This window comes from Anastrepha ludens, chromosome 3, assembly GCF_028408465.1.
Source record: "Anastrepha ludens isolate Willacy chromosome 3, idAnaLude1.1, whole genome shotgun sequence".
NCBI lineage: Eukaryota > Metazoa > Arthropoda > Insecta > Diptera > Tephritidae > Anastrepha > Anastrepha ludens.
Genome location: NC_071499.1, coordinates 127,192,130 through 127,218,423, shown reverse-complemented (window position 1 = coordinate 127,218,423; position 26,294 = coordinate 127,192,130). Strand labels below are relative to the sequence as shown.

Sequence of the window (26,294 nt, the reverse complement as noted above, 5' to 3'; positions counted from 1 at the left end):
CCTGCTTATTGTTACGGGATTCGAGTTCTTGCTTATTATTAATATAAAATCCAGTATTGACCCAGACGTGCTCAATATATGGCTTGCACCTCTTCACATGTCTATTTAAACCCACTCATTTATCACCCCATCCACTTTGGCGCCACCTTGTTTCGTGGGTCTATAGTTAGATGAGATAATCGACGACGACCGATGACTTCACTGCACTGTTCAGGGGTTTTATATACTGATACAGCAAAAGCTACAACAACAACAACAACAAGGTATACATATATAGACTTCGGTGGAGCTGCCAAGTTGTGGGTTACTTCCGTGTTTCATTTGCTTATCCCATTATGAAACCCTAATGGTCGGTGCGGTGAGTTCTTATTATTAAACCTCAGTAATATATGTATGTGTAAATACGTAAAAAACATTTATTTACTGCACTTAAATTCTAACTACATATATACAAAATCTTAGTGTTAAAATTTGTTAGATTGGTTCGATAGTTATGTTATCAGTCTGAAAAAAAATAATAACTTTTATAGTTTTTATGGCCATTACTTCTCTTTGAAATTTGTAATTTTGAAATTTCTTTCTTTAGTTATCAAAATTTTGTAAACTATTTTTTTCTTATCGTTTATTTTTTTAGTTTGAATTTTGCTTAATACAATATTAAATTTAACTTAAAATAAGAATGTCCTATATATTTCTAGTTTCACGAAGCAATTAATCAGGCAAGCATTTACATTACAGACCAAACTGTTAACATAACCTAAAATAAAAATTTAAATAACTCAGCTTAAAACTACATATCTAGGCAGGGACTCGCAATTACTTGCAACTTAGAGAGTAAAAATAATTAAGTAAAAATTTTCAAAAACTGACTTATCATAACTAACATAAATAAAAAAAATAACACCTAATTATTTACAATTGTTTTTGTAGTTCCTTTTTTATTTAATACATTAATATGCTTAGTTCCATAGATTTGTTTCGATTTCGTTTTGTATTTATCGATAATATTTGTTCAACTTCCACTTCCGGGCGCCATTAAACATTGAAAAGTGAAGTAAAAGCTGGTAAGCGTTTTTAGCCATTGCGCATAGTGCATGTGAACCAAGTTGAAGCGTTTAATGATCATTTGTAGAATCTAACCTAAAATATATACCAAATAGTGCATTAACAACAATGCTCGCACCTACACCAATGTCGATAACTCATGCAGCGATGGGCTCGTTATGTTGCTCATGTCGAGCGCACCCGGTATGCCTGGACTGACGGAGCCGCTGGCTTCACGTGCGCTTAGCGTCAAACAACCACCACCGTTGGCTAATTGCGTTGGCAGCGGCTTTGGTGTGGGCGGTGTCGCCGTCGATGGACGCATTAGAAATGACGAATTTAGAGCACCAGCTGAGAGCAGCGCATTGAAGCTGCCGTGTGAATGATTCGGTGAGACCGGCGTCACAGAAGTCGGATGTAGTCCCGTCGATGCCACGCCCAATTGTGTTTGCGGTTGTGCATGCGTACTGTGCGTGTGTGCATGCATTTGCGGTGCATAGTTCATGAAGTGGTGTGTATGATGAGGACTGAGAAATTGCGTTGGCGGTGTTATGGGCCCAATATGCGACATCATTGACATATTTAGTGGCGGACTGCGATAACTAATCGTTTTCTCCTTCTGCCAAATAAAAACATTATGCACCATTGCGCCACCACAGAAGACAATGCCAATGCCGATTAATACGCTGGTTATAATGGCAGGTGTGGAGTGAAAATGGTTGAAAGTGTAAAGAATAATTCCTGGGAAAGTGTTTAGTGTGAAACGAAAACACGTACAAATAGCAATTTTTTATAAAATCAAAATGCAACTAACCGGTGAGAAAAATTGGTATGGATATGAAGAAACCGCCAACAGCACAAGTGCGACTAGCGCTTGATTTCTCCAAGTATTTGTTGTCTCTGTAATGCGCAGCAAATTTAGATGGTCAATCAACCGTCATTGTATGTATAATTAGAGTGCATGGAACTAGTCAATTTCGGTGTCTTCAGTGTGCCAGCGTGCGAACACACGTTCACTTACCTGCCATCGAACATAGGAGACCGCACCAATTTCACAGCGAACAGAAACTGTATCGCACACACCAGCAGACAACAGAGATTTAGCGACAGCGAAAGTGCACAGAGCGCCAATGTCACATCATAGACAATTACAAAATCTTCGGCTGAGCTGCGCGTCAGAGCATCTTCACGGGCGTTTGGAGAAATTTTCAGCAGAAAAATCAGCGACAGTAAAGCCAATAGAAGGGAAACTGCAAGAGGCATGCGAAATATAAAGAAAGAAAAAGCAAGCTGTATAAATGCAGGTAATTAAGTGCAAATGTGGAGTATAACTGTAGTTTATATACATGAATTTAGTGCATATGTGCACATTATATATATGTATACATGAGAATTGATGTTACCTAAAAAGTGGTACTTGCAGTTAAGTGAGGTTTTTGTATGAAACGAAAGTAAGTTAAATCCTTATTTGTGCTGCCCACTAAAACTTTTCAATACCTGTACAGACTTTTTCAGTTATTTTATGTACCTAATTTTTTACTTTTAAATTTGAGAAAGCTGCATAGTGTAATTATTCTAAATTTAAACGTAGCTTAACTTAAGTGCAACCTGCGAAAAGTGGTAAAATGTACGAGTATAGATAATCACTCCAGCCTTAAGAAACTTAGCGAGCTGTTAATATAATTTTGGAGTTTATGTTGTATGGAGTATTTATGCTATTAATTTGAATTTAAGCTGCAATTAGTGGTACCGTGGCCATAACGCCATAGCCGTAAACATAACCATAGCCATAACATTACAACATTTGTCCATTAGTCATGCCGTAACCATAAACAGCTGATATGGAAGTAGAATTAATACCATGTCGATGGGTCGTTCGTGCTCGGCTAATTCGTTGAGAAGTCATGAATTTTTTATGAAACTACTGCACGCTGCATGTTTCATACCATTTGTTTATGATAAAATATTATTAAAATAAAAAAATTTGAAAAAATCTCTCCGGATATATTTAGTTAAAGCTTAGAAGATACCTTATGAATTTATGAAATAAGTGCCGGATGCGAACGACCCATCGACATGGGATTAAATTTTTCGTCGTTCATTTCTGACACTCAAATTTTTATCGCAATTATCGCAGTGTGTCGTAAAGCTACTATCAGGTCAGTCCCTAAGTTCATGCGTTTTTTAAAGGTGGTTTTAAAATTAATAAAAAAGATGTTTAAAGTATTTATTTATTAATCAATAATATATTTTCCTTCATTATTTACAATGCCTTTCCAACGTTTTAGTGGCTCAGCTTCCACGAGTTCGAGCAAGGCGTCGGAGTTAAAGACTTCAGGAGGACCAGCGCGTAGGGCGTCCTCCACGTCGCAGTTAAAACTTCGGAATTTTGAAAACCACTTTTGCGCAGTCCTTACACTCACGGTATCCTCTCCGTGAACAGTGTTTATTTCTGCAGCAGCAGTTGTTGCATTTTTTCCACTTTTATAAAAAAAATGCCTCTTATACGCGTTTGAAGATTCCATTTTAATTTTTACGCTTTGCATCCGCGATTAAAATCACTTGTTGAATATATAAATATATCAGAAAAAATATAAATAGTTCCGTTATATTCCGCGAATAATTTTTTGTACTAAAGTGAAATTATGGGTAAAATACGCACGAACTTATGGACTGACCTGATATATTAAGTCCGTGCTAATTATGTATTAATTAACTAAAATATACAAGAAATAAGGCATTCGATTGAGCACTACAAAAAATCCGTATTTATTTCATATCGGAAGCGCTGCACATCAAATTAAAATAGGCGAAGATGTATTTTAGCACATAAAAAATAAGTAATGCCATCAAGAGTTAAAAAGTATTGTTTAGCTAAGGGAGAGCGGGAGACCAAGAGCTCAGGTTTAGAGTTTGAATTATGTTAGCGGAGGTAGGAGTTGGGAGTGTTTATTGTGTTCAGTGAAACTGAGGAGAAAAACGTGAGAAAAAATCCCGTGCTCTTATTTATTTGGCTGTATACGCAGCTGATTTTATAGCTTGAGAAAACTTCTTTAAATTCATGCGTAATTCAAGATAAGCTAAGCTAACGTCTGGAGTAATTACACTATTAGCAATAAATAATTGTTGCAAGTATGGAAGATTTTTTTGTAGTAACCATTTTGATTCGATCTTTACTTTAGCATTTGAGTAGAGTATAAATTTTTGAGTCAGTATTATTTTTATAATAAAAAAATGGAGTTAGTACAACAGAATTCTTAAAAAGTTCTTAGAAAACAACATACAACATGTACATATGTGAAAACTTAATTCAAATTGCAAAAAAAAAATTGAAAATTGAAAATTTTATTATTTTTTTTACATATAAAGAATTTATTTTGCCAATTTGCATTTTTTCGCTGGATAAAATCTAAACTTTCATTTCAGAAAATTGCACTACTTTAGGCCAAAATGAAAAAAAAATTAGCCAATCTTATGAAACGGTTCGGTTTCGATAGATCTTCCTTTTAGCGGGGTTTTCGATAATTAATTTAATTGCCGGCAATGGCTGATACTCGTATATTCAATTTTGTATAAATTTTATATAAATTCACCTAAGCACAATAGTCCCAAGCTGGTTAGCGCCTCTCTCGGACCAGGCCCATGTTTTGATTGATTTATCAACACACCGGTCGTTATATTATGACAGTTGCTGTAATTATGGTTATTGTTATGTGTATTATTATTTACTGCGCTGGTAGCGGTGTTATGAGTATTATTATTATTATTGTTGTTGTTGCTGCAGGCCAAAATATGCTGATTGGTGTATGTGTGCAAATTATTGGCAATGCCATTCGGTGTGAGTGGTGTAACGGGTGTCGTTGTAGTCGTCGTATTCGCCGCGCTCGGTGATAACGGTGTCACTGCATTGGTGTTCGTTGTGCCACCCGAAATTGGCGTTGAAGCGATATTTAATAGGGTGGGTATGCGTTGACCTCCGTTCGCTATCGCCGAAGTGCTGGACGTTTGTAAGGCATTCTGCGTGGCACTCAACGTGGATATGTTGAGTGGTTGTTGGGGTCGCAGGTGTATGCTGCGATTGGAGGCAACCGTAGCGTTGGTGTTGCTTGGATTGTTACGCAGTTGACCATTGGCTGGTCCTCCCCCACCACCGGCGTTCGAGGCGTGCTTTAACATTAAATAGCCTGCGGATGTGGCACAAAAAAAGCAGTGATGGGCGGGAGGTTGTCTTCACGATTTTTGAGCAATTCAATCACATTCTGATAAGTGCCAGTATGGAGAGCTCTGTGGAAGATAGAAAAGCGATTATTTATTAAAAGATGTGTTAAAAATATAAAATAAATATAATATTCAGTTTCAATAAAGATATAAAGAATTTTCCTGCATTTCTAACATTTCTATTTTGAGGAAAAACCTTTTATCAACGGCTTTATGCATTCATATTTATACAGGGTGTTCCAAATGCTCCGTTTGACTTTGAAAATGGAAAACAAGAAAGGGTCTAATATCGTCAGATCAAGCCTTAAGGTAACCAAAAGACGTTACCAAAACTCGAAAAAACCACTTCGCCCAAACTCTTCTGCAGAATACCCATTATTGAAGACGCTGTATGGCAAATAAAGGGTTTTCCAATAACAGGTGTTATTTTGAATAGGATTATGCTATCGAGAGATGATAAACGATTTTTCTTGGCCGATATTGGATGGTATTGATCTGGACATCGTTTATTTTCAACAAGACGGCGCTACGTGCCACGAAACCATTGATCTTTTGCAGGAAAAATTTCCGAACCGTGTTGTCTCTCGAAGAGGTAATCTCAATTGGCCACCGAGATCTTGTGATTTAACACTTTCTGACTTTTTTCTTTGGGACCTCGTGAAAGAGAAGGTCTACGCCAACAGCCCAGGGTCGATTCAAGACCTCAAAGATGGAATTCGTGAGGCTATCGAGGACATAGGCGGCCGCCGTAGCCGAATGGGTTGGTGCGTGACTACCATTTGGAATTCACAGAGAGAACGTAGGTTCGAATCTCGGTGAAAACACCAAAATTAAGAAAAACATTTTTCTAATAGCGGTCGCCCCTCGGCAGGCAATGACAATCCTCCGATTTTATTTCTGCCGTGAAAAAGCTCCTCATAAAAATATCTGTCGTTCGGAGTCGGCTTGAAACTGTAGGTCCCTCTATTTGTGGAACAACATCAAGACGCACACCACAAATAGGAAGAGGAGCTCGGCCAAACACCCAAAAAGGGTGTACGCGTCAATTATATATACATATATATATATCGAGGACATAGGGCCACTTGCAATTCGGTTATGGAAAATTTCATGAAAAGGATATTGTCCTGTAAGCGTGGTCGTGGTGGTCATTTGCCTGATGTTATTTTCCACTATTAACGGCATACCTTTCTTTTTATAATGAAATAAAAATCTGATCATTTATATTAAAAAATAGAGTTTTTCTTTGAATATCAAAATAACACCTCTTATTGGAAAACCCTTCATATAAACTTGTATTTTGAATTTGCTGAATATATTCTGGGAACTTTTTGATCAAGTTGGTGTATATATCCATTAATATTCAGATGGTTTTCCGTTTCAAAATTTATTATGCAATGTTGTTTCTAAGTTCCAGAGGTCCGAAAAGAAATGTTCAAACATTATTATCTTAAAAATTGGAGCCAATCTAACAAAATAGGGGACGTCATTGCGTTCTTATGGACGCAATTATTTTTTAGATAATAAACAGAATTAACTTATTGCTCTTATTTTATGCTGTATAAAAATTCATGGCGATATCTATTCACAATGTCCCTTAGATGTATGTATGTATCTTTTTACACAGGGAGGCATAATAGATTGAGAACATTGAAGTCGTTTTTCTGAAATGTTTGCTTTTTGAGTTGTCACGTTCTTCTACAAAACAAGCGATATGTATGTAATCTGAACAATAAACGCAAACCAAAATCGGTCGGCCGGGTACTACGTTATTATCTTTAAGTGGATGATATTTCTGGCATATCTATTAATGCTTTGCAAATTTTAATATTTGCAGATTAAAATTCAATTATTTGCAGATGCTGTTAAAAATGCTCGTTTTTGCGCTGGCTTCCAGCGAGCACACTTTGCAATAAAGCTATTTTTACATAATTATTGTTGTTGCCGTGGGAAAAAATAATGTTTAGTAGCCAAAATCAAAAAGGCACATCACACCCTTTATATGCATATATTTCTTTGCATACGAGTATAAGTACATAACTTTGTTAATAAGCGTGCTACACTCTGATTATCCCAAGCCATAGATGATCTGCATGAAAACACCAGCTGACAGATATTGTGCCATCTCGTACTAAAGCTCGCGACATTGTTCACTTAGCCAAAGGAAACAAGCAGCGAATGTAAAAAATTCCCGTGCCTAAACAATTCCATCGAATAAATGTGAATGAATAAAAGCGGCTCGGAGATGCATATGCACTTATATACTTATGTATGTATGTTGACTATATGAATGCCTGTTCACAAATAGCTTAATGTTGGTAAGTATTTCTGCATGTTGCTCTTCAGCCAAGGCTTTTTCCAATTGTTTACTGTATTCTAATTTTCTGTATGTTGTTTTTCCTTCTTCCCAAGAGTATGTCTACTGTGATTATGCTTTCGGTTTTTTGAACTCGAGAAAATGCAATTTGCTCAAATGCACCGGTTGTTAATGTCAGTTCATGAGTAGGTCTGTAAGAGTTAGCTGGATTTTGTGTTTGAGCTGGCGTTGTTGGTGTTGTTGCTATTGTTATTGTTTTTTACAATTTCATTTAATGTAAATTTCTTTCACGTGCAATTTGTGCACTTAAATGCATTGTTGCTTCTCTTCCCATTGGGCTTTTTTTTTAGTTAGCATTAGACATTTATTATACATATTCATGTATACATAATACCTATGTGCACAACTACGATTTTGAAAAATGTCTGTAGTTCTTTAACTCACGTCTTCGCTGAGAAATTCTTTCAGCGAAGTGAAAGTTCAACCACCGATCTCATACGCATACATACGTACATATAAAGCTTTTCCAAACTGGCGAATTCCTGATTTTTTTCTTCTGAAGAAAGTTCAGAAAAATGTTGATAATCTTGCGAAAAATGGTCGTAATAGCATCAGCACAGACAGGAGCGATGAAAAATGAGACAAAATAGAGCCAAGTAGCGTAAAGCAAGACCTTGGTCGGGTTTTGTAAACAAAACTCAAGTTCTACTTTAGCCTTTACTATCAGCCAAATACAATTTAAGATTTTGAAATCTCTAAGTAATTCGCGAATTACCCTGTTTCTCCGGCCTATTCGTAATTCAGTTTGGCAGCTCTCCATTTTATTCTTGTGATCTGGTTCTGCTTGGTAAAACGCAACTTCAAACTTGCATTTTATAACAAAAATTAGCTTTAAAACTACATACTCGAACTTTTTTTTAAAGAGTTTGATTGAAAAGTTTGAAACACGGATTTATGCGGTTTTTGTAGAAGAATCGAAAAAACTGATTAAGATTAAATAAGAAACAAAGGGAATCGAGCAGCCGCCATAGCCGAATGTATTGGTGCATGACTACCAGGAAGTGCGTAGGTTCAAATCTCCATGCATGAAACACCAAAATGATAGAGAAAGTTTTTTCTAACCTCGGAGTGTATTTCTGCTTTGAAAAAGCTCCTCGTAAAAAATAACTGTCATTGGGGAGCAACATCAAGACGCAAGCCACAAATAGGAGGAGGAGCTCGGCCAAACACCTAACAGAAGTGTGAGCGCCAATGATTTATTTATTTTTATGAGCCTTAAAACTGCATACTCGAAGTTTTTCTAAAGATTTTGATTAAAAAGTTTGAAATTTCAATGGAAATTTATTGCATTTTTTTAAATTTGCACAATGTTTGAAGTTTGGGTTATATTGTTTTTCTATAAAGAATTTTATTTACATAAAAAAGTTATAAAATCTAAATAAGAAACAAATAAGTGGACAAAACGTGGTTAAAGGCATGGTGCAAAGAGGCACATAGCAAATTGGCGGAAAAGCTCCGTTTAAAACAAATTTCAATTCAATCGAGTCTGAAGGAAAAGAGTTAAGGGGTTACATGCGCCCAGAATTTTCAAAAAATAAATTTTTTTCGATATTTCGAAAGTATAGAATCTTAAGAATATACTATGAAATGTTCATGTGGAAATTCCCAATATTAAAACTTCTACAGCCAATTAACCAGGTAGAGAGCGGTCGGCGGGCTCCTGTACCTTAAACTTTAAACTCGTTTTTCTCGAAACTCCTTTTTCCGGCACGGTGATAACTCATACAGTTTTTAATATTTTTCGATGCGGTTTTTTTAAATATTCGAAAGTGTTTTCTCTATAGATTTCATTTTTGATATTCTTATTACAAAAATTTATAAACATAATTAAAGTGTGACATTTATGACGTAAGGCGCATACTTTTTTTAAAATGCCGTAAATTGCGAAATTTTTCGAAATTCAAAAATCCGGCTCGACAACTATAACTACAACTTCATTTTACAAGATTTTTTTTATTTTTTACAGATCCATCAACGTTTCAAGGAGAAATGATGTAGACCGTGGATCAAATAATTTTTCATTGTTCTTTGAGTCACGTGATTTTTTATATACTAGTTCTTGTAAAGAAAAATTAAAGTACATTTTTTTCTAAAGTTTAAATACTAATAAACAATGTATATAATTTTTTTAAATTTATTCTATTGTTATCCCTTCTAAAATCAGTTTTTCTTTTAGCGCATTTTTGGCGCTGCTGGACGTATGTAAGTAACTCCTTAAGCATTTAGAATTCGTTACCGACGGAAAGACCACTCTATCGCTGGCTCTCAACACTCGTCGACCCACTACTGTTGGTTGCTTACCAAAGTCTAGACTTCAAGGTAACTACGGTTTTATGCCGACTCTGAACTGCAGATGATTTTGATGAATCTTTATTATGACTGAAAAGCGTTCGCAAGTTGCCGTTGTGGCACTCGAACTCTGAACCAACTGAATATTAGTCATGTACAAGGCTCCGCGGATATGGTGGCTGCCGCCAACTAAAAATGAAAGGCTAGTTTGAAAACAATAACTTGAGAAAAAGTTTATAAGGAGTGCAAGGTGTTTTTCATTCAAAAACAAGCGACACAAAGCAAACACGAATGCAAGTACAATAAATAAAATAGTGTTCGAAGCGAAGAAAAACAAACATGCGCACACAAACAGAAAGTTCACATTAAAAAGTGCGATATAAGTGGTAGAAAAAACTTAAAACTAAATAATAAAAAAATGTGTACTTAAGAAATTTACAGAGCGTCTAGAGAACTTTGTGTTGAATGAATTGAGCGCGTGCGCGCATCACATGCATTTGCTCAAAAAACGGTCGCTATAAATGAAAGCATGCCAATGAAAGCAGCCAAGACTACTATGATACTTCATACTACATAGATAAATACGTGCATAAAAAATACACATGTGTGTATGTACTTAAATGAAATTTACGGAGAGGGACTGTAAATGCACTCACTCTATAGTAAATGCAAGCGCTCAAGGCTTGCGACTGAAGCGTCGAAATTTGTGCCTTTAAAAAAATGTTTTGTGTCTGCTGGATACCACAGAATGTACAAATATAGCTTACAAAAGTACTTGGGGTACAATTACTTGCACATAAAAGTATACAAAACAAAAACAAATGTAAAACGCATGTTTTTAGGGGCGGTTTTTGCGTTACGCGAGGGTGGCGTTGGTAATAGACAGGTGCTGCTCAGTTGGTGATAACGAATGCCTTTTGAAAATGTACCACATATTTACATACCTTTATTTAAACGTGGATACTTATAATAAGCAGGCATGCAAATATATTGAGTATACTTGTGATTGGCGTATCAGCAAGTGAACCGTACGGCATTGGTTCAATACTCAACGTTCTAATAACAGTCGCTCGCTCATTCTCTGTCAATGCCGTTAATAAAAAGCATTAGAGGTTCGGTGGTTTCATAAAATTCTAAATCCATACAGCTGCACGACAAAGACAAAAGTCACACAAATTAAGCAGTTGAAGAAACTTTTTTATGAGGAGCTTTTTCATGGCAGAAATACACTCGGAGGTTTGCCATTGCCTGCCGAGGGGCGACCGCTAAAAAAAACGTTTTCTACATTTTGGTCTTTCACCGAGAATCGAACCTACGTTCTCTCTGAATTCCGAATGGTAGCCACGCAACAACCCATTCGGCTACGGCGGTCGCCGTGGTGCTAAAACCTAGTGATAAATCACCTTGACAGAATTCCTATATTTTTGGTGCTCTTTATCAAGCAGACATAGCCTACTGAAAGTTTAATTTGTTTTAAAAGTTAGCCCAATACAAATTCAGAAGCAGCAAAACATTTTCGCTACGATTGAGTGACATTTTTTCTTTACAAAATTGCGACTGTCAAATTTTGATGTTAAGGCAATGTGAAGGCAATGACGAAACTACTGTCAAATAAACGTACCGAAAGAAAATATTCATATATTGTTATCACATGTTTAATACACTTTGTACTCTTGCGAACCATCACAATTGCTTTGTGGTGTTGATATCGTGTTTTTAAGAATTCCATTGCGAATAAAATAGTTAAAAACAAAAGGATATTCAAATAAATTGCTCTCCACTCTGTCTCAATATCTGTTAAAGTAACTGCCCGTTAGGCATTTCAAAAATTCGACCAGCAAGTGAGAGGCGATGAAAAAAATTATCTAAACAGCAACAACACACTTTTTATTTGTATTCTATTAAACCAAAGATGACTGGTTCTACTGACTAGTTCTACTTCTACCATTTGCTCTTTGAGATATTTAATTATTTTCTTTTCGTTGCTTTTATCACAACAAAATGAGTACTTTTAAGCTTTGCTGAGCTACTCAGCGCTTATTCACTGCTGTTGTAGGTTTACTCCAACGATCTTCACCGCTGTTGGGGACTTGTTTGCGATGCAGGGAATGTTGAGTATGCGCTCCGCCACTGGATGCTGTAAGAGTGGCTTAACTGGCTCTTACTAACACGTTTTAATGACGACGTCTTACAGGTGGGCAGTGATTTTTTCAGTCGTTTTATTTATTTATTTATTTTTCTATACAAATGCTGCCATTTGTTTACGCCTGAAATATTGAATATGAATGTGTATGCATTTTTTTGTGAACAACACAGCTTTGGCGCTTAAAAATGATGACGTATAAAATTTATTGTAAAATTCGAGCGCGTCAAATAGGCTTTAGTTATTTGAACAAACACACTTTTTCTAAATAAATGTGGTCTTGAATATAAACATACATATCATACATATGTACATATGTAATTTTTCTCAAGAAACCAAATTTTCTAAAACTTATCCAAATTTTCCGCTTCTTTCCCACCTTCTTAAACCATCGTTGGAGCACTGCTGCAACTCCATAGCACCTAGCAATTACTTCTCTTATTATCCTTGCTACGAAAATTGTTGACCCTCAAGAGGTCATATGTACATACATACATACATGCATATGCGCGTCAATTGCCATAACAACTTTTGAAACCTCGCCGTCATATTTGTTAAGCAATGTTATTTGTTAATGTTCTTGTACCCGTTAGTTCTTTCCAGTATATAATAAGAAGCGGGTCACAATTAGGAACCCACCATTTTTCCAATTATTATTGCATTATTATTTATGTGATATAATTAGCACTAAAAAAATGTATAATAATAAAAAATAATAGGTATATATTAATAATAAATAATTTATTTGTATTATATTTAGCGGGCTTTTTAAATAATTTCTTTTATTTTGATATTTTTAATTAACTTATATGTACACTCTTTATTCTTTATAAAAGCTTTTTTAACTTCGACGCAGACATATTCACGTGTTTTGGACACTCCATCCATCCAGTCTCTTTGAAAACACGTTCCGTTAATTCCAGCTTTCTCATAATAAAGTCTGCAATGTATTCGATCATGGAGACTATCCAACTCTTCACCTTATTTTAGCTCTTTGTAAAATGCTAGCTCGATACAAAATATGAATTTCTTCGAAACCATCCATTATCAGAAATAAAGCAGGCAAGAGGATAATTAGGTTAATTTTTAACAAGACATTCCAAATGGTATGGTTTCTAAAAATAAATAAACAGTGGAAAGATTCAAGTACGCGCAACTTTTACCGGGCTGCATGTGAATAGTAACTGACGTAAATTCCAGTGCTCAAACCGCTTTCCCAACGCTTTACTTAACGGTAGTATTGGGAAATGATCGGTACTTACGGGATCGGTAGGAGGTTTAGTTCGGGTTAAAGTGTTTCTTAACAGGCTTTCGATCCTTGCTCCGCGACACAAATGTACAAATTGTTTTCCGATTTATTTATCTTGGTTGGATTCCTAAGAACTCGCAAATAGTCAAGTGCAATGCAACTTACACTTCTGTACTTGTTTTCTCATGCGTCTTTGTTTGATTGGTATTTTATTTGCAGAATTACTGCAACAGTTAATCTCTTTCATGCTTCATTAATATTGGCGCATACACCTCACCTTACTTTATTTGCTTACCTGTAGCAACGATGGTTTGTGCCTTCCTCGGCAGGTAATTGCTGTTGGGCTAAATTTCCGGTTTGCAAATTCGACTGCTTACTTAGTATGTCTTTCCATTACTTTAGCTTCTTGTTTTTCCAACTTTTGTTTTCAAATATTTATTTTAAATGCAATTGCCTTCACACCTATGCTTTGCCTTTTCGGTTCGGACTCGAAGCACAAGCATTTAATATTAATCGATAACAATCAATCACTGAACATCTCAATTTTCGCAACACTCTAACGCCATTTTTTCATACTATGTACGCACAAAAGTCGTTATTTGCGAAAATGTTCTTATTTACATGAAGTTTATTTTCAATTGCGTGCGCGTGTTTATATGCATATCCAGTATTTGTGTACGAAACTTTGTGAATAGATACATATGTATGTATATTTATTTGTGCGCGTTCATTGGCTATTGCTAGTATCGTGTTGCAAGCAGCGCGGAAATATGTAGCCAATTTTTTACCTTATTTGTTCTTTTTTATTTTGGCTATTTCCACAATTTATGCCAGGAAATAACTGGGCGAACGGTAGCTACCAACAAATCACATTAACGTCGCAAATACGCATACAAATACACTGCAATGCAAGCGCCCACAACTTCAAGCAAACAAATTCATAAAATTCGGCATAAACGAGTACCCATCGAACGTTTTCAAGATTTTCGTAATATTTGAAGTACCAAATAATATTTTTTTGCTGTTTTTGCATTTTTTGGCAATTTTGTATTTGCAATGTTGTAAAACACAACAGCAAATAACGACGGTGACTGCGAGTTCGCAAAATTCTTAACGGCAGCAGCGGCGTCAGAAACCGTCCTTTTATTTTTCAAATTAGCGGCGTCTAGGTCTACAGTATTGTTGCGCGACAATTCACGACGACGTTCTCAACCTAACTGAGTGGCGACTGGCGAGTGGCAAAATAAGCGAAGCCAAAACCCACACCAAACAAGTCAAAGCCAAAGCCAAAGGCAAAGGCAAACAAACACATAATGAATAAAAAGAAAAAAATCTAATGAAAAATGTAAATGTAAATAGCAAATGCAAAGGCAAAACTGCTGGTAATTGTATCTGCGCGTTGCTTTTGAATGGGAATTGTATGATAGGTATGTACAGACATATGGGCATATGAACCTGATCAAGCGACAACAACAGCAATAACGTCAACGTCTTGAAATTGTTGTAGTTGCAGAGCCGCATTCCTCTCCTTGGTATGGGCTTGCGGTCGCTGTTGTTGCAGCCATTCACATTGTTGTACTTGTAGTTGCTGCTATCAATTATGCTTGTTGTTGTCACTGGCTGTGACTTTTTCAGCGCTTGTTTGTGGCACGTTCCCTTGCCGGCACCAACACCACCGCCATCAACAGCTGGTCGTTATGCGCCAGTAACAGCCGAAAAACAATACCGCTGCCACCACCAACACTACCATTTTGAATACAAAATACGCGCCGTTTCAACATTCTCTGCCTTCTTGCCTCGTTGTCTTCAATCGACCGATCCCTCGCTCGCGATCGTTCATTCGATTGAATCTATTCAGGATAGTCGCCTTCTTTTAGTGGTGGATCACCACCTTGTCGGCAATTTCATTTTAAAAATACTCGCGCTCTTAATAACGACTATGAGTCGTGTTCGCAATTCGCTGGGCAGTCAACCGCTCTTCCTTCCTTTCAATTCTTAAGATCCATGCGGCAGCCACTTTTGTATTGTTTGGGTATTGTGTGCTAACATTCTTGTAAATGTTGTCGCGACCGGTTAGCCAATGTGCTGTACGCACGCGGTTAGTTAATTTAGTGTATCGATTCATTGAATTTTTGGTTGGTAGCTCAGTACGTTTCAAAGTATCTGCTATGCTGACGGCATTAAAGCTATCTTTTCAATCCTTTCATCTTTTCTGATTTGATTGTTCTTGCATGTGGCTGTTGTTGTTGTGTTTGTTGTAACGCTATCATTTAAAGCTTTTTGTAACTCTCAAAACGGTTATGCGCTCTTCTCAATTAATCGTATTCCGCCGATGCCATAAACTTGTATTTCCTGTAATTGTTTTTGATCTCGCGCGAGTTGTTATTTGTATTTTTGCATTTTTTTTTTTTTTAGCTTTCGAACACTTACTAGCAGTTGCTATACTGATTGCGCTTGCGCTCTTTACCGCTAAAGCGGCGGAGAATTTTCTTAAATAATTTGTAGTTGGAGCTTTTAGGGCCAAAAGAAAATATTAACAAATGCGCCTTGAAAGAAATCGATAATTTCGTTGAAAATATTTCAAGGGTTGGCTTTAAGGTATTTTTTAATGTTTGCCAATTATGATTTATTTCAAAAAATCTATTTATTTTTACTTTTTTCTTAATATACATATATGTAGGTATTTAAGAATACACACAGAAAATTTAATATCGTTCGAAGTTTATCGAATATTTCCGAAGTTACACGCAAATTAGAAAAGGCGTTTCAGAGTTTTTGAAAGTACAAGGCCGGAGCGGCAGCCCGTTTTCCTCAAAATGGTGTTTTCAAAGTCGTTGATCAAGATTACTCGAAAACGGCTGAACCGATTAGTCTCAAATTTTAACACGAGCTTCTTAAATATATTTTTTAGTAACAAAACAAAGATTTTTTTCACCGATAAATAGTTTTGCTTTTATAAACAATTTAAGGCCGAAATTTTGGTCAAAAATCAATATTTTTAGAAACCGCTATTTTGTCAAAAAGAGGTTGTCTGTAAAGTCGGTTTATTGACGATAGTTTAACGTGACAACGTCATAAGAAAATATTGATGGAATGGTTGCAAATTTCAAAACAAAATTTTAATTTTATTTGTTTGATAGATATTTTGTATGGATATAGAGGAGGAGGTAAATGGAATTGCAATGGAATAGGTCAAGTTACATTTACACAAACGTGAAAAATGACGAAACATTTATCAAATTCATGAAAGATATCTTCAATTTCGATTGTGCATCAGACGTTAATAAGTCAACAACACTAATAGGCACCATCATCGATTTGCCTTTTTCAAGACACTTTACACTCGAAACACTCCCTTTCATTTCCTACTTTTTCTATCATCGTCCTATTCTCAACAGAGAAATGGTTAATTACCATGCACACAGGAAGGAGGCATATGCAAATACAAGTATGTGAATTTATATACAAATGCGCATACATGTCCTCAAGTAGGACAGAGCCAGATGTCGAACGTTGCCGAACGCGGGGCCGATTGTACTCTTTGTCGTTCGTTCCGCGCTCTCGCTTGCAGTTCAAGCACATTAGCTTACATTTGCTTGGGTACGGAATAGATTCGTATATTTGATATGTCCATATGACTTGTATGCATCTTTACATATAGATTTGTTCTTTTTGAAAATTGCGCGAAATTGTATATGTATATGCATGTTTATATACATATACAGTGAAAACTCCCCTTGCGGACACCTCCAATAAGCGGAAACTCCCCATAACCGGACAAAAACTGAGGAACCAAGCTTTATGTTGTGTTTTTAGAACGAATTCCACTCTAATAACCGGACGCGGACACTTTTTCTCATTTTTTTGTTCTAATCACCTCTCGAAAGCGGACGCGGACCTCTCGGTAACGGACAAGCAAAATATATCACTGAACAAATGTGTAAAGAAAACAATAAAACCTCTCATAAGCGGACGCGATACTCTAATCCACGGACAACAAAGATGGTAGATAGACAATAGTTGAAATAACAGATATTAAAAGAATGTGGATGGGCGGTGATAACGTCAACAAAAAGAAAAAGTTCTTAAACGCGGATGGCTCAAAAATTGACCATTTGAGTTTCGAATGGTTCGTTAAGGCCAGAAGCAAAAATATACCAATATCGGGTATTATTATAAAGGAAGAAGCAAAAGAAATCGCTGGCCGATTAGGTATTTAAAATTTTTCTGCGTCAAATGGATGGTTGGAGAAATGGCGTAGGCGTCATAATGTGACTTTCAAAAGAATATGTGGGGAATCTTCCGAGGTTAATTTCGAGGATGTGCAGCAATTTAAACAAAAACTACCAAATATTTTATTAGGCTACAGCCCAAATGATATTTACAACGCGGATGTAACTGGACTATTTTTCAGTGCTTTGCCCAATAAAACTCTTGCTCTGAAGAATGAAAAATGCGTAGGCGGTAAGTTATCAAAAGAAAGATTAACTGTGCTATTGTGTGCCAATATGGTTGGAGATAAAGAAAAGCCATTGGTTATCGGAAAATCAGCATGCCCACGCGTCTTTAAAATAAGCAATATAGGATGTTTGCCAGTGGAATGGAAGTCAAACCGGAAAGCTTGGATGTCTCGTGAAATTATGTGTGAGTGGCTAGAAATGCTTGATAAAAAAATGGGCTGCCAGAAGAGAAAAATTTTATTATTTTTCGACAATGCTACAACTCACCCTCGAGATATTAAACTAGATAACATAAAGTTGATCTTTTTACCTGCTACTACAACATCCGTTTGTCAGCCCGATGTCGATCAGGGTATAATACAAAATTTTAAGTGTCATTACAGATGCCATATAATCAAACACATTTTGACAAAATTAGCAGACATTCCAATGGACAGACTTTCAAAAACTTTTGGCATTTTAGAGGCTGTTTTTTTTATTAAATCTTCATGGGACAACGTAACTGCAGAAACAATTAAGAATTGTTTTTTCGAAAGCCGGGTTTCAAAAAGCTCCGCTTGAATATTCTGACTTCGAGGCAGAGGATGATATTCCCATATCGACACTAGCGGCTTTGATAAAGATTTTAAATGAAAATCAGCAAGGTCAGTATACAGAAGAGTTTTTGTTAATCGACGAAGTTGTTAATACAGAAGACAATAATATTGACGTTATCATTGACGAAATTAATACTGAGGAATTATCTGACGGAGAAAGCGAAGACTCAAATCATGTATGTGTCCAGGATGAATGTCAGATCAAGTCATATCCTGAAGCATTAGAACAACTGCGTCGCATTAAACAATTTCTAAGAGACGATATTACTGGATTCCAATACGCCAAGACTCTAGAATGTCATCCTGAAAACCGTTTTCTGAAACATAAACAGGAAAATCTACGACAGACTACGGTATATGAATTTTTGAAGCCTAAAATATAAATATGTTCAATCAAATATGTATATTCAAATGTGTAAATATATTCATTGATCCCAATATAAAAATGTACATACATATATATTTTTCAATAAATATGAAAAAAACTGAAGTACCATAAAAAACATAAAAACATTGTTTAAAGAGGTGGGATAGTAATTTTAACTTAGAGTTTTTTTTCAACCCCCATAAGCGGACGAAAATTGTGGAACCGTGAGTGTCCGCTTGTGGGAGGTTTCACTGTATTAGTATACCACATATCTTATAAGGTATATGGTAAATATTACCATAAATTTTTTCCTTCATATATAATAAAAAATTAATAATAATAACATTAAAACAACAGGTATTATTAACAAACTTGGTTTTATTTTAAATTCTTCAAGTAAATCAAATTAATAATAATCAATAAGAAGGCATATGCAAATACAAATACGTGAATTTATATATGTATGTACATATGCGCATATACATACATATATACGCTCACTTAAGTAGGAGAGAGCAAGATGTCGAACGTTGCCGTTCGTTTGCTTTGTCGTTCGTTCCGCGCTTTCGCTTGCAGTTCATTCAAGGTAACGACAAATGAGCAAGGTAACGACACATTTTTTCGTGCGTGCAGCCGGCTAAATCGAATTATAAGACGTTATCACGTCAAAAAATTTAGTTTGCTTATTCCTTCAATTATTTACTAGATTTAACATTACTTTAACGAAATCTGTTTGGTTTTTTAATCTCAGGGGATCCAGATCAGAGATATAGTGGTCATCGCAAGACGTCTTTTTTGAGAGGAGCTCCCGGAGATCAGCTGAAGCTCCTTTTCAAATAAATATCTTTACTAATACTAAGTCTTAAAATACAGTTAAAGATAACATAATATATGAAAAAATTCTGAAAAGTTCGCTGTTTTTGGCCTTCTAACAGTATATAACCCCTTAAGTACAATATATAACCCCTATTTCTTTCTGTATTTCTGAAGTCATAGGCTACTAAGGTTGCTTAATATTTTACTTCCATAAAGGTATTGGTATTTGCATTGTTTCATAAATGGAGAGTCTTAAAGTTTTACGCCGCCTCCGCACGGCAGATATTTTGTTATGCTAAGCTTTTTCATGGCCGAAGTACAGAATCATTATAAATGAAACCCTGCATTAAGTAACATAATCTATGATTTGTTATATTTAGAAAACGTTTTAAGTCTATTTTATTTTATGATTTCGAATAATAATTTTACTTTTTTTTTATAAAACTCACTAAGCTATGAAAAATCTATCAGTAGTTTTGAAATATGTTGCACGGGCTCGTTTGGGTTAATAAAAATGGCAATTTGTGAAAAAATATGGACCAATACAATCAAACAAATCGTCAAAAAGGCATTTTTATTTTTTGTTTCACCTATGTGGGTTCTTGTATACTGTGGGTGGGTGCCAAAAAAACACTTCAGCTATATATAAAACCAGGTAAGTAGGTAGGGTGGCTGTCGCAACGACACACTTAGACCTTTCGTAGGACCCTTGTGATCCCACTGAAGCTTATCCTTACTCTATAGCTTTAAGGGGACAGATACCTGTAAAATTTCGAAACAAAAATTTTTTTTTCATAAAATGTTAATAAAATCCTTTAAGAATATGTCAACAAATTTTTAGAACGTAAATTTAAATATTTCTTATTTTATAGATCGTCAACCGTGACGACTCTATTCTTTGTGTTCGAGCGCTGGGAGAAGTATAATTATGTATTCAAACTTTAGACGCATTTTTCTCAAAACTATATTTTTCGAATTGGCGTACACGATAACTCGAAAAGTTATTGAACGATCTTCCTGAAATTTTGCACACATCTTTTTTATGATATTACTTTCTATATGAAATTATTGTACAATTTCGAAAAAATTATTTATTTTAAGCAAAAATAGTAGGAAAATACGCCCCAAAATTAATTTTTTTTAAGCATTTCATTCCGCGAATTTTTTTTTCATTTGTTTTTAATTTATATAGAAATTATGACATTAATAAACAAAAAAATGTTTGGGTTTTTGTATTCAGGTCACTGACGACGATGCTACAATGCCCGTCGATTGAGAAGTCCCGCTACGACCTTCCTGGTTTAAAATAAATAAAAATGTATATTATTTTAATATATAAATACTGTACGCCAATTTTGAAAAAAATATATATATATAATTTATAAAATTCTTCATGTTAAAAAATTTTAATAAAAATCAGGGAAAACATGGCCGTTTACAGGTATCTGTCTCCTTAATAAACGAGTAACGTTTCGTTAGTTTGAAATGCGCTATGTCCACTACATCAGTTAAAAATGCCGTATTAAGAGTGCGCAGCCTCCTCATAGCGAAGCTTTCACACTCACATAAATAGTGTCTGACTGTTCCTCTTCTTCTGTATTAAGACAGAAATCGAAGTACGGGAGTCCTAACCTTCTAGCGTGGCTGCCTATTAAAGAATGACCAGTTAATATACCCCTATTATTTTTCTTATAGCTTCTCTGTTAAATCTTAACAGGCTTTTTGATCGACCGCTGTTCTATTTCGCCCATTTCTGTATTTACTTTGTTGATGGTTTCCCTATCTATAAGTAATTTACAAGTGGTTGTAGGCACAAGTATCAGCGTCTTATCCGGTTGGAGATCGAGCGTTGTACCGGTTTGAGCAAGTTTATCTGCCTTGCAGTTCACTTCTATATTCCTGTGGCCTGGCACCCAAATAGGGTGGACTTTGTAGCATTTAGAAGCTGTATAAAACATTTTATGATCTATAAAAGAAAAACACGAGCAATTTTTTCTTTACCTTTAAAATAGAAGTAAACTTTATTCAACACAATGTGACACCGTTTATTATATGTATGTATGTAATTTTAAGTTCTTCGTTCCATATCTTTATTATTTTAGTACTTTTTATACATATCTTTCTTTTGAAATTTAATTTTTTGTTATTCGGAACCTTTCCTTTCTTGTATGTTTAGTGAAAACTGCCCTCTCGTATTCATATACTTTCGTGTATTTAATAACTTCCATGTAAGTATGTACTCATATAATTGCATACATGCAGCTATGTGTTCTTGTGTGCTAATAATAGTAGGGGATATACATAGCTAATAATTATAAAAGAATAAAAGATACACGCAACATTCTTAAATAATAAGAACCAATCAGATGTATATTTTTGCTCCATAAAATTTTTTTGTATAATAGTAGTAAAAGTATTTATGTTTACGTTTGCCAGCCTTTTGTTTTATTCACTGACCTTACACACCCTTTCATTCCTTAAACAAATTTTCTGTGTAATTTAATGTTTCACTCCGACTCGAATTTGTTAAACTACTTAATTAATATCCATCTTTATATACGGAATTACTTAAATAAAGATTATATTTATGTTAATGGGCCCCTATACGGATAAAATACCATTTATTAAAAAAAAAAGAAAAAAAAAGTAAAGGAATTGGAAATTGTTTTAGCATTTTAATATTAATGCATGGAATAATTTGATGCCTTTTTAATATTTTCTGCAAAGATTATTTAATAGTCAAATTCACTAAAAATGTTTTATTTACCATCTAAAGGGAATTAGGAAAAATACCGACAATTCAGATATTTTTTTATTTTAATCTTTTGCTTTAAATACTTTCGAAAATAAGATGAATAAATCGAACACATTTTAAATGAATTTGACTATTAAATGAATTATAAACCAGCTTTAGCAAATAATAGTGAAATTGCTAGTTAATGATTCTATTCATTTCTTCTTTTCCACTGTTTATGTAAGGTAATGTTTGATTTGTTTTTAATCCTTATCTTCAACGGTTCCTTTAGTGTTTGCTTTTACTTTTGGTATGTATACATGTAGGTATGTAACTTTACGAAATGTTGCCGCGGTCCCAAACAAAAAAAGATTTGGTTTTTGTAAAGTTTTTTTTTCATTTAGATTTCTTTTTTAATTTTAGTTAATTTGCTGGGACATTTGTATTTCACATATTTAACTTTTTTGGGGAGGAAAGCGAACGGGTTGTCTCTAGGTCGTCTAATCAGCAGCAGCAACAGCAGTTATGTTTTTGTTGGTAATTTCGTGTATTTATTAAATAAACAATTGCAATTCGTTTAAAGATGTTAACTTAAAGATAATTGATTTAGTGCCAATAACCGCTCAACGGCAGCATTGATGTCTCCAAAAGTGGCGATTAGCGCTGCAACGACAAAAAAGTACCAATATTTAAACTATACTTTTAAAATCTTAGAAGGTTTAGACTAATATTTATGGAATTTTTGTTACTCATTTCATTATTCTGCGGCTTAATCACTAACCTTGCAAGTTGGCTTCCCGATTGGCGAACCCCATTGAGGCCAACTGCTCCAGCTGCGATTGATAGCGCACCTCTGGTGGCTGCGTGTTATCTGACTGCACACTCATGCCATTCAACATGCGCGAAACGAAGTCATTGAAGAGCTGCGCATTCGGCCCTCCACCGGGTGCAGTAGCCGGACGATTAGGGTCACTACCACCACCACTGGTGGTATTCGTGGTCGAGTTTGTCGTGCCGGTTGAGCTCTCCGTATTGCCAGGTGGCGGTGCTGGTATACCCAGCGAACCGACTAGACCCGGTGCAGCCGAACGCAATTGCTCCATGCCCTGTTGTATTTGCATTATTGCATTCAATGCTTCTGGATTTGTCAACATATTCTGTACTTCGGGATTTTGCATTTGGTTGAGGAACTGCGGCATCATTTGACGCACCTGATCTTGCAGTTGCGGATTGTTAGCCAATAACGGGCTGGTACTAAGAAGACGCGATGCCATCTCAGGATCCTGTGACATGGCGTCCATCATGGAGCGCGTGTAAGGTGCATTTAAGAGGTTTTGCATTAATGATGGGTTTTCAGCCATTTGCTGCATAAGACTCTGCATAGCCGGCGTATTAAGCATACCTCGTGGTGGCAGGTCTGGATTTGCGCCGGACGCAGAGTTGCCACTAGCCGTACCACTAGCATTGCCGCTACCGCCCCATGGATTTGGCAACGGTTGACGATTTTCAGTGCCCTGCTGAGGGTTATTTCCGCCTAAAAAAGATTCAAATCAGTTTTAAAGAAGTATGTAAAATAAGAAATCACACAAACGATACACACCGCCAGCACTATCCATGAGCCCGGAGAAGGGATTACGTGTAAACGAATCGCTGGCTGCATTCAACATTGGCTCCTGAATATCGCGGTAGATTCTCTGTAACGCATTATAACCCCCGGGTACCGATTCCAAATTAGACATGGCGCGATCATGTGAACGCATCAACTCCTGCAACATGGAAGGATTGCGTGCCAGCTCCATGGTCTGCCGAAGTAGCTCTGGATTATTAAGCATATGCGAAATTTCCGGATTGCGCTGCATAAGGTCCTGCATTTGAGGATTCGAAGTGAAAAGAGTGCGCATGATTTCCGGATTATTCATCATTTGCTGCACCAGCGGGTTATCCAGAACTGAACGTAACATATCGCCATTATTCAATAATTCACTTTGCATGCGTGCTTGTAGATCCATGAAAGAGCCGGTACCAGCGCCCAATGCTTCCATGCCAGCCAACCCCCCTAGTTGGTTAAGTCCGAATGGCGTTTGACGTACATCTGCGGCTGGTCGACTGGCCGGCTCTGAAGCGCGGGTCGGTGCTTTAATCACCAGGTGTACTGTCAGACCGTCTTTTATGTTGTGCGTTTTTAACGTGTCGCTATCCTTCATGATTTTACCCGCAAAGATCAGCACCAACTGTTCGGGTTCAGAGTCGAACTTTTGTGCGACCAGTTGTTTGAACTGAAAGTAATTGTATAGAAGTTTTAAATATAACATTTTCATGGTTTTGCGCAAGTCAATTGAAGCGAAGTTTTCTATTGAACCAATAAGTAGACTATGCTCAATTGGCATACATGCTGCATTAATAGGCAACCAACAATGAACACAAACTCAACCGCATGTGACGCTGCAACAAAAACCACGTACGTTTGCACCACCGCTTTTGCATATTCATTGTTTCGAGATATGTCTTCATTTATTTCATAAAATTGTGCATTCTTGCATTCGCTCAAACCCCTGCGCCAATCACCTGCTACCACGCAAACGAAAGCAACGAGAGAATGTTGGTATGCAATGTCATAAAATTACCGCGCGAGTGTCACATGCGAGATTTGTTAATCGGTGTTGGCTCAATATGCGATAAAGCAACTCATAAATATTTAACTTAAATTCAAGCTCAAAGTTCACTCACGTCCTTAATTCCAGAATCTTCATCCACTTCGATTGTTTTTTTCTCCTTCGGTGTTTTCACATTGACAACGATGCGCTTGCTATTACCTCCTTCGGCCATTTTTATTATATTCTATAAAGGTTTTGCAATGTTTTTTCCTCGATTCTCGTTCTATAATGGTTTCAACAGAGTTCTGGTTTTTTATTTAGCAAAAATGCTGCAGGAATTTTCATAGATTGAAAAATTTTGTCAATTAAAAACTAATTCGTCACTTTCGTACAACACACACACGCGAGAAAAAAATGAACGAAACAGCGTCGCATTTCGTTTGACGAATCATATGCGTGTGTGCAAATCGCAGAGTTGCTATTGAAGTACCGGTGTTGTAAAATGACGACAATTTTTAACCATCTTATATTTATTTTTTAATAATATCATATAAAAAAATAAATAAATAATTGGCGCGTACATTTCTGTTAGGTGTTTGGCCGAGCTCCTCCTCCTATTTGTGGTGTGCGTCTTGATGTTGTTCCACAAATGGAGGGACCTACAGTTTCAAGCCGACTCCGACCGGCAGATATTTTTATGAGGAGCTTTTTCATGGCAGAAATACACTCGGAGGTTTGCCATTGCCTGCCGAGGGGCGACCGCTATTAGAAAAATGTTTTTATTAATTTTGCTTTCACCGAGATTCGAACCAACGACCTCTCTGTGAATTCCGAATGGTAATCACGCACCAACCCATTCGGCTAGGGGAAATCATTCATATATTTGATATTAACTACACTCATTACCGCCTACATCTTATATTATTTATTTAATGCAACTTCCAATGAGCTTCCTGGATAAGCTTCATACCTATTAACATTCTGAAAGTGAGAGTTTTGCAATTATTTGCATTTCATGGCAGAAATAGGCTCCGACTCCATGCAGTATCCCCTCACTTGTTTTGAGAGAAATATTACGAATTTTCCAATGAAATTCACAGGAGATGTTCATTTCGTGCTTATTTTGCTAAAACTAGCACCAACACTATTCTGTTAATAATAGTTTTTAAGTTATTTGTTGATAAAATTTGTCTTTTACCTTCACCAAATTTTGATAGAATAAGTGCATTTATCACATTTATTTTAATAAATATTGAAACTATATTAACATACACACACGTTTTTAACTCTTTTTATTTATTTATACCACAAATTAACCATTTATATTGCATTTTTAAGTTGCTAACTCCAAATATGCCAACTAAATTTACAATAACTGAAAAGCATGGCTAAATGGAGTGCTGCCAG

General features: G+C 35.9%; 2 protein-coding genes across 3 annotated transcripts; both read right to left on the bottom strand.

The window, feature by feature from the left end:
* Positions 1-390: 390 nt before the first annotated feature.
* LOC128859140 (uncharacterized) lies at positions 391-26,173 on the bottom strand. Of its 2 annotated transcripts, none has more exons than XM_054095890.1 (5): positions 26,086-26,173; positions 4,638-5,328; positions 2,066-2,294; positions 1,859-1,944; positions 391-1,785 (listed from the first exon to the last, which is right to left on the bottom strand). In XM_054095890.1, exons 2-5 carry the CDS (start codon positions 5,218-5,220, stop codon positions 1,184-1,186), a joined length of 1,500 nt encoding a protein of 499 aa, XP_053951865.1. In that variant the 5' UTR covers positions 5,221-5,328; positions 26,086-26,173; the 3' UTR covers positions 391-1,183. The 2 variants fall into 2 exon arrangements, with proteins under 2 accessions (XP_053951865.1, XP_053951864.1); XM_054095889.1 differs by lacking the exon at positions 26,086-26,173 and adding an exon at positions 13,616-14,536.
* LOC128859139 (ubiquilin-1) lies at positions 21,750-25,319 on the bottom strand. Its single transcript, XM_054095888.1, has 4 exons — positions 25,021-25,319; positions 23,894-24,569; positions 23,075-23,827; positions 21,750-22,956 (listed from the first exon to the last, which is right to left on the bottom strand). Exons 1-4 carry the CDS (start codon positions 25,117-25,119, stop codon positions 22,880-22,882), a joined length of 1,605 nt encoding a protein of 534 aa, XP_053951863.1. The 5' UTR covers positions 25,120-25,319; the 3' UTR covers positions 21,750-22,879.
* Positions 26,174-26,294: the final 121 nt, after the last annotated feature.

Coding starts and splice junctions, on each gene's coding strand:
- LOC128859140 (XM_054095890.1), bottom strand. CDS start 5,220: ATGTTAAAGCACGCCTCGAACGCCGGTGGTGGGGGAGGACCAGCCAAT. Junction 1,945..2,065: donor TCTCCTATGTTCGATGGCAG/GTAAGTGAACGT, acceptor TGCGCATTACAG/AGACAACAAATACTTGGAGA. Junction 1,786..1,858: donor CATACCAATTTTTCTCACCG/GTTAGTTGCATT, acceptor ACACTTTCCCAG/GAATTATTCTTTACACTTTC.
- LOC128859139 (XM_054095888.1), bottom strand. CDS start 25,119: ATGGCCGAAGGAGGTAATAGCAAGCGCATCGTTGTCAATGTGAAAACA. Junction 24,570..25,020: donor AAGATTCTGGAATTAAGGAC/GTGAGTGAACTT, acceptor AATTACTTTCAG/TTCAAACAACTGGTCGCACA. Junction 22,957..23,074: donor TCGGGAAGCCAACTTGCAAG/GTTAGTGATTAA, acceptor TTGTCGTTGCAG/CGCTAATCGCCACTTTTGGA.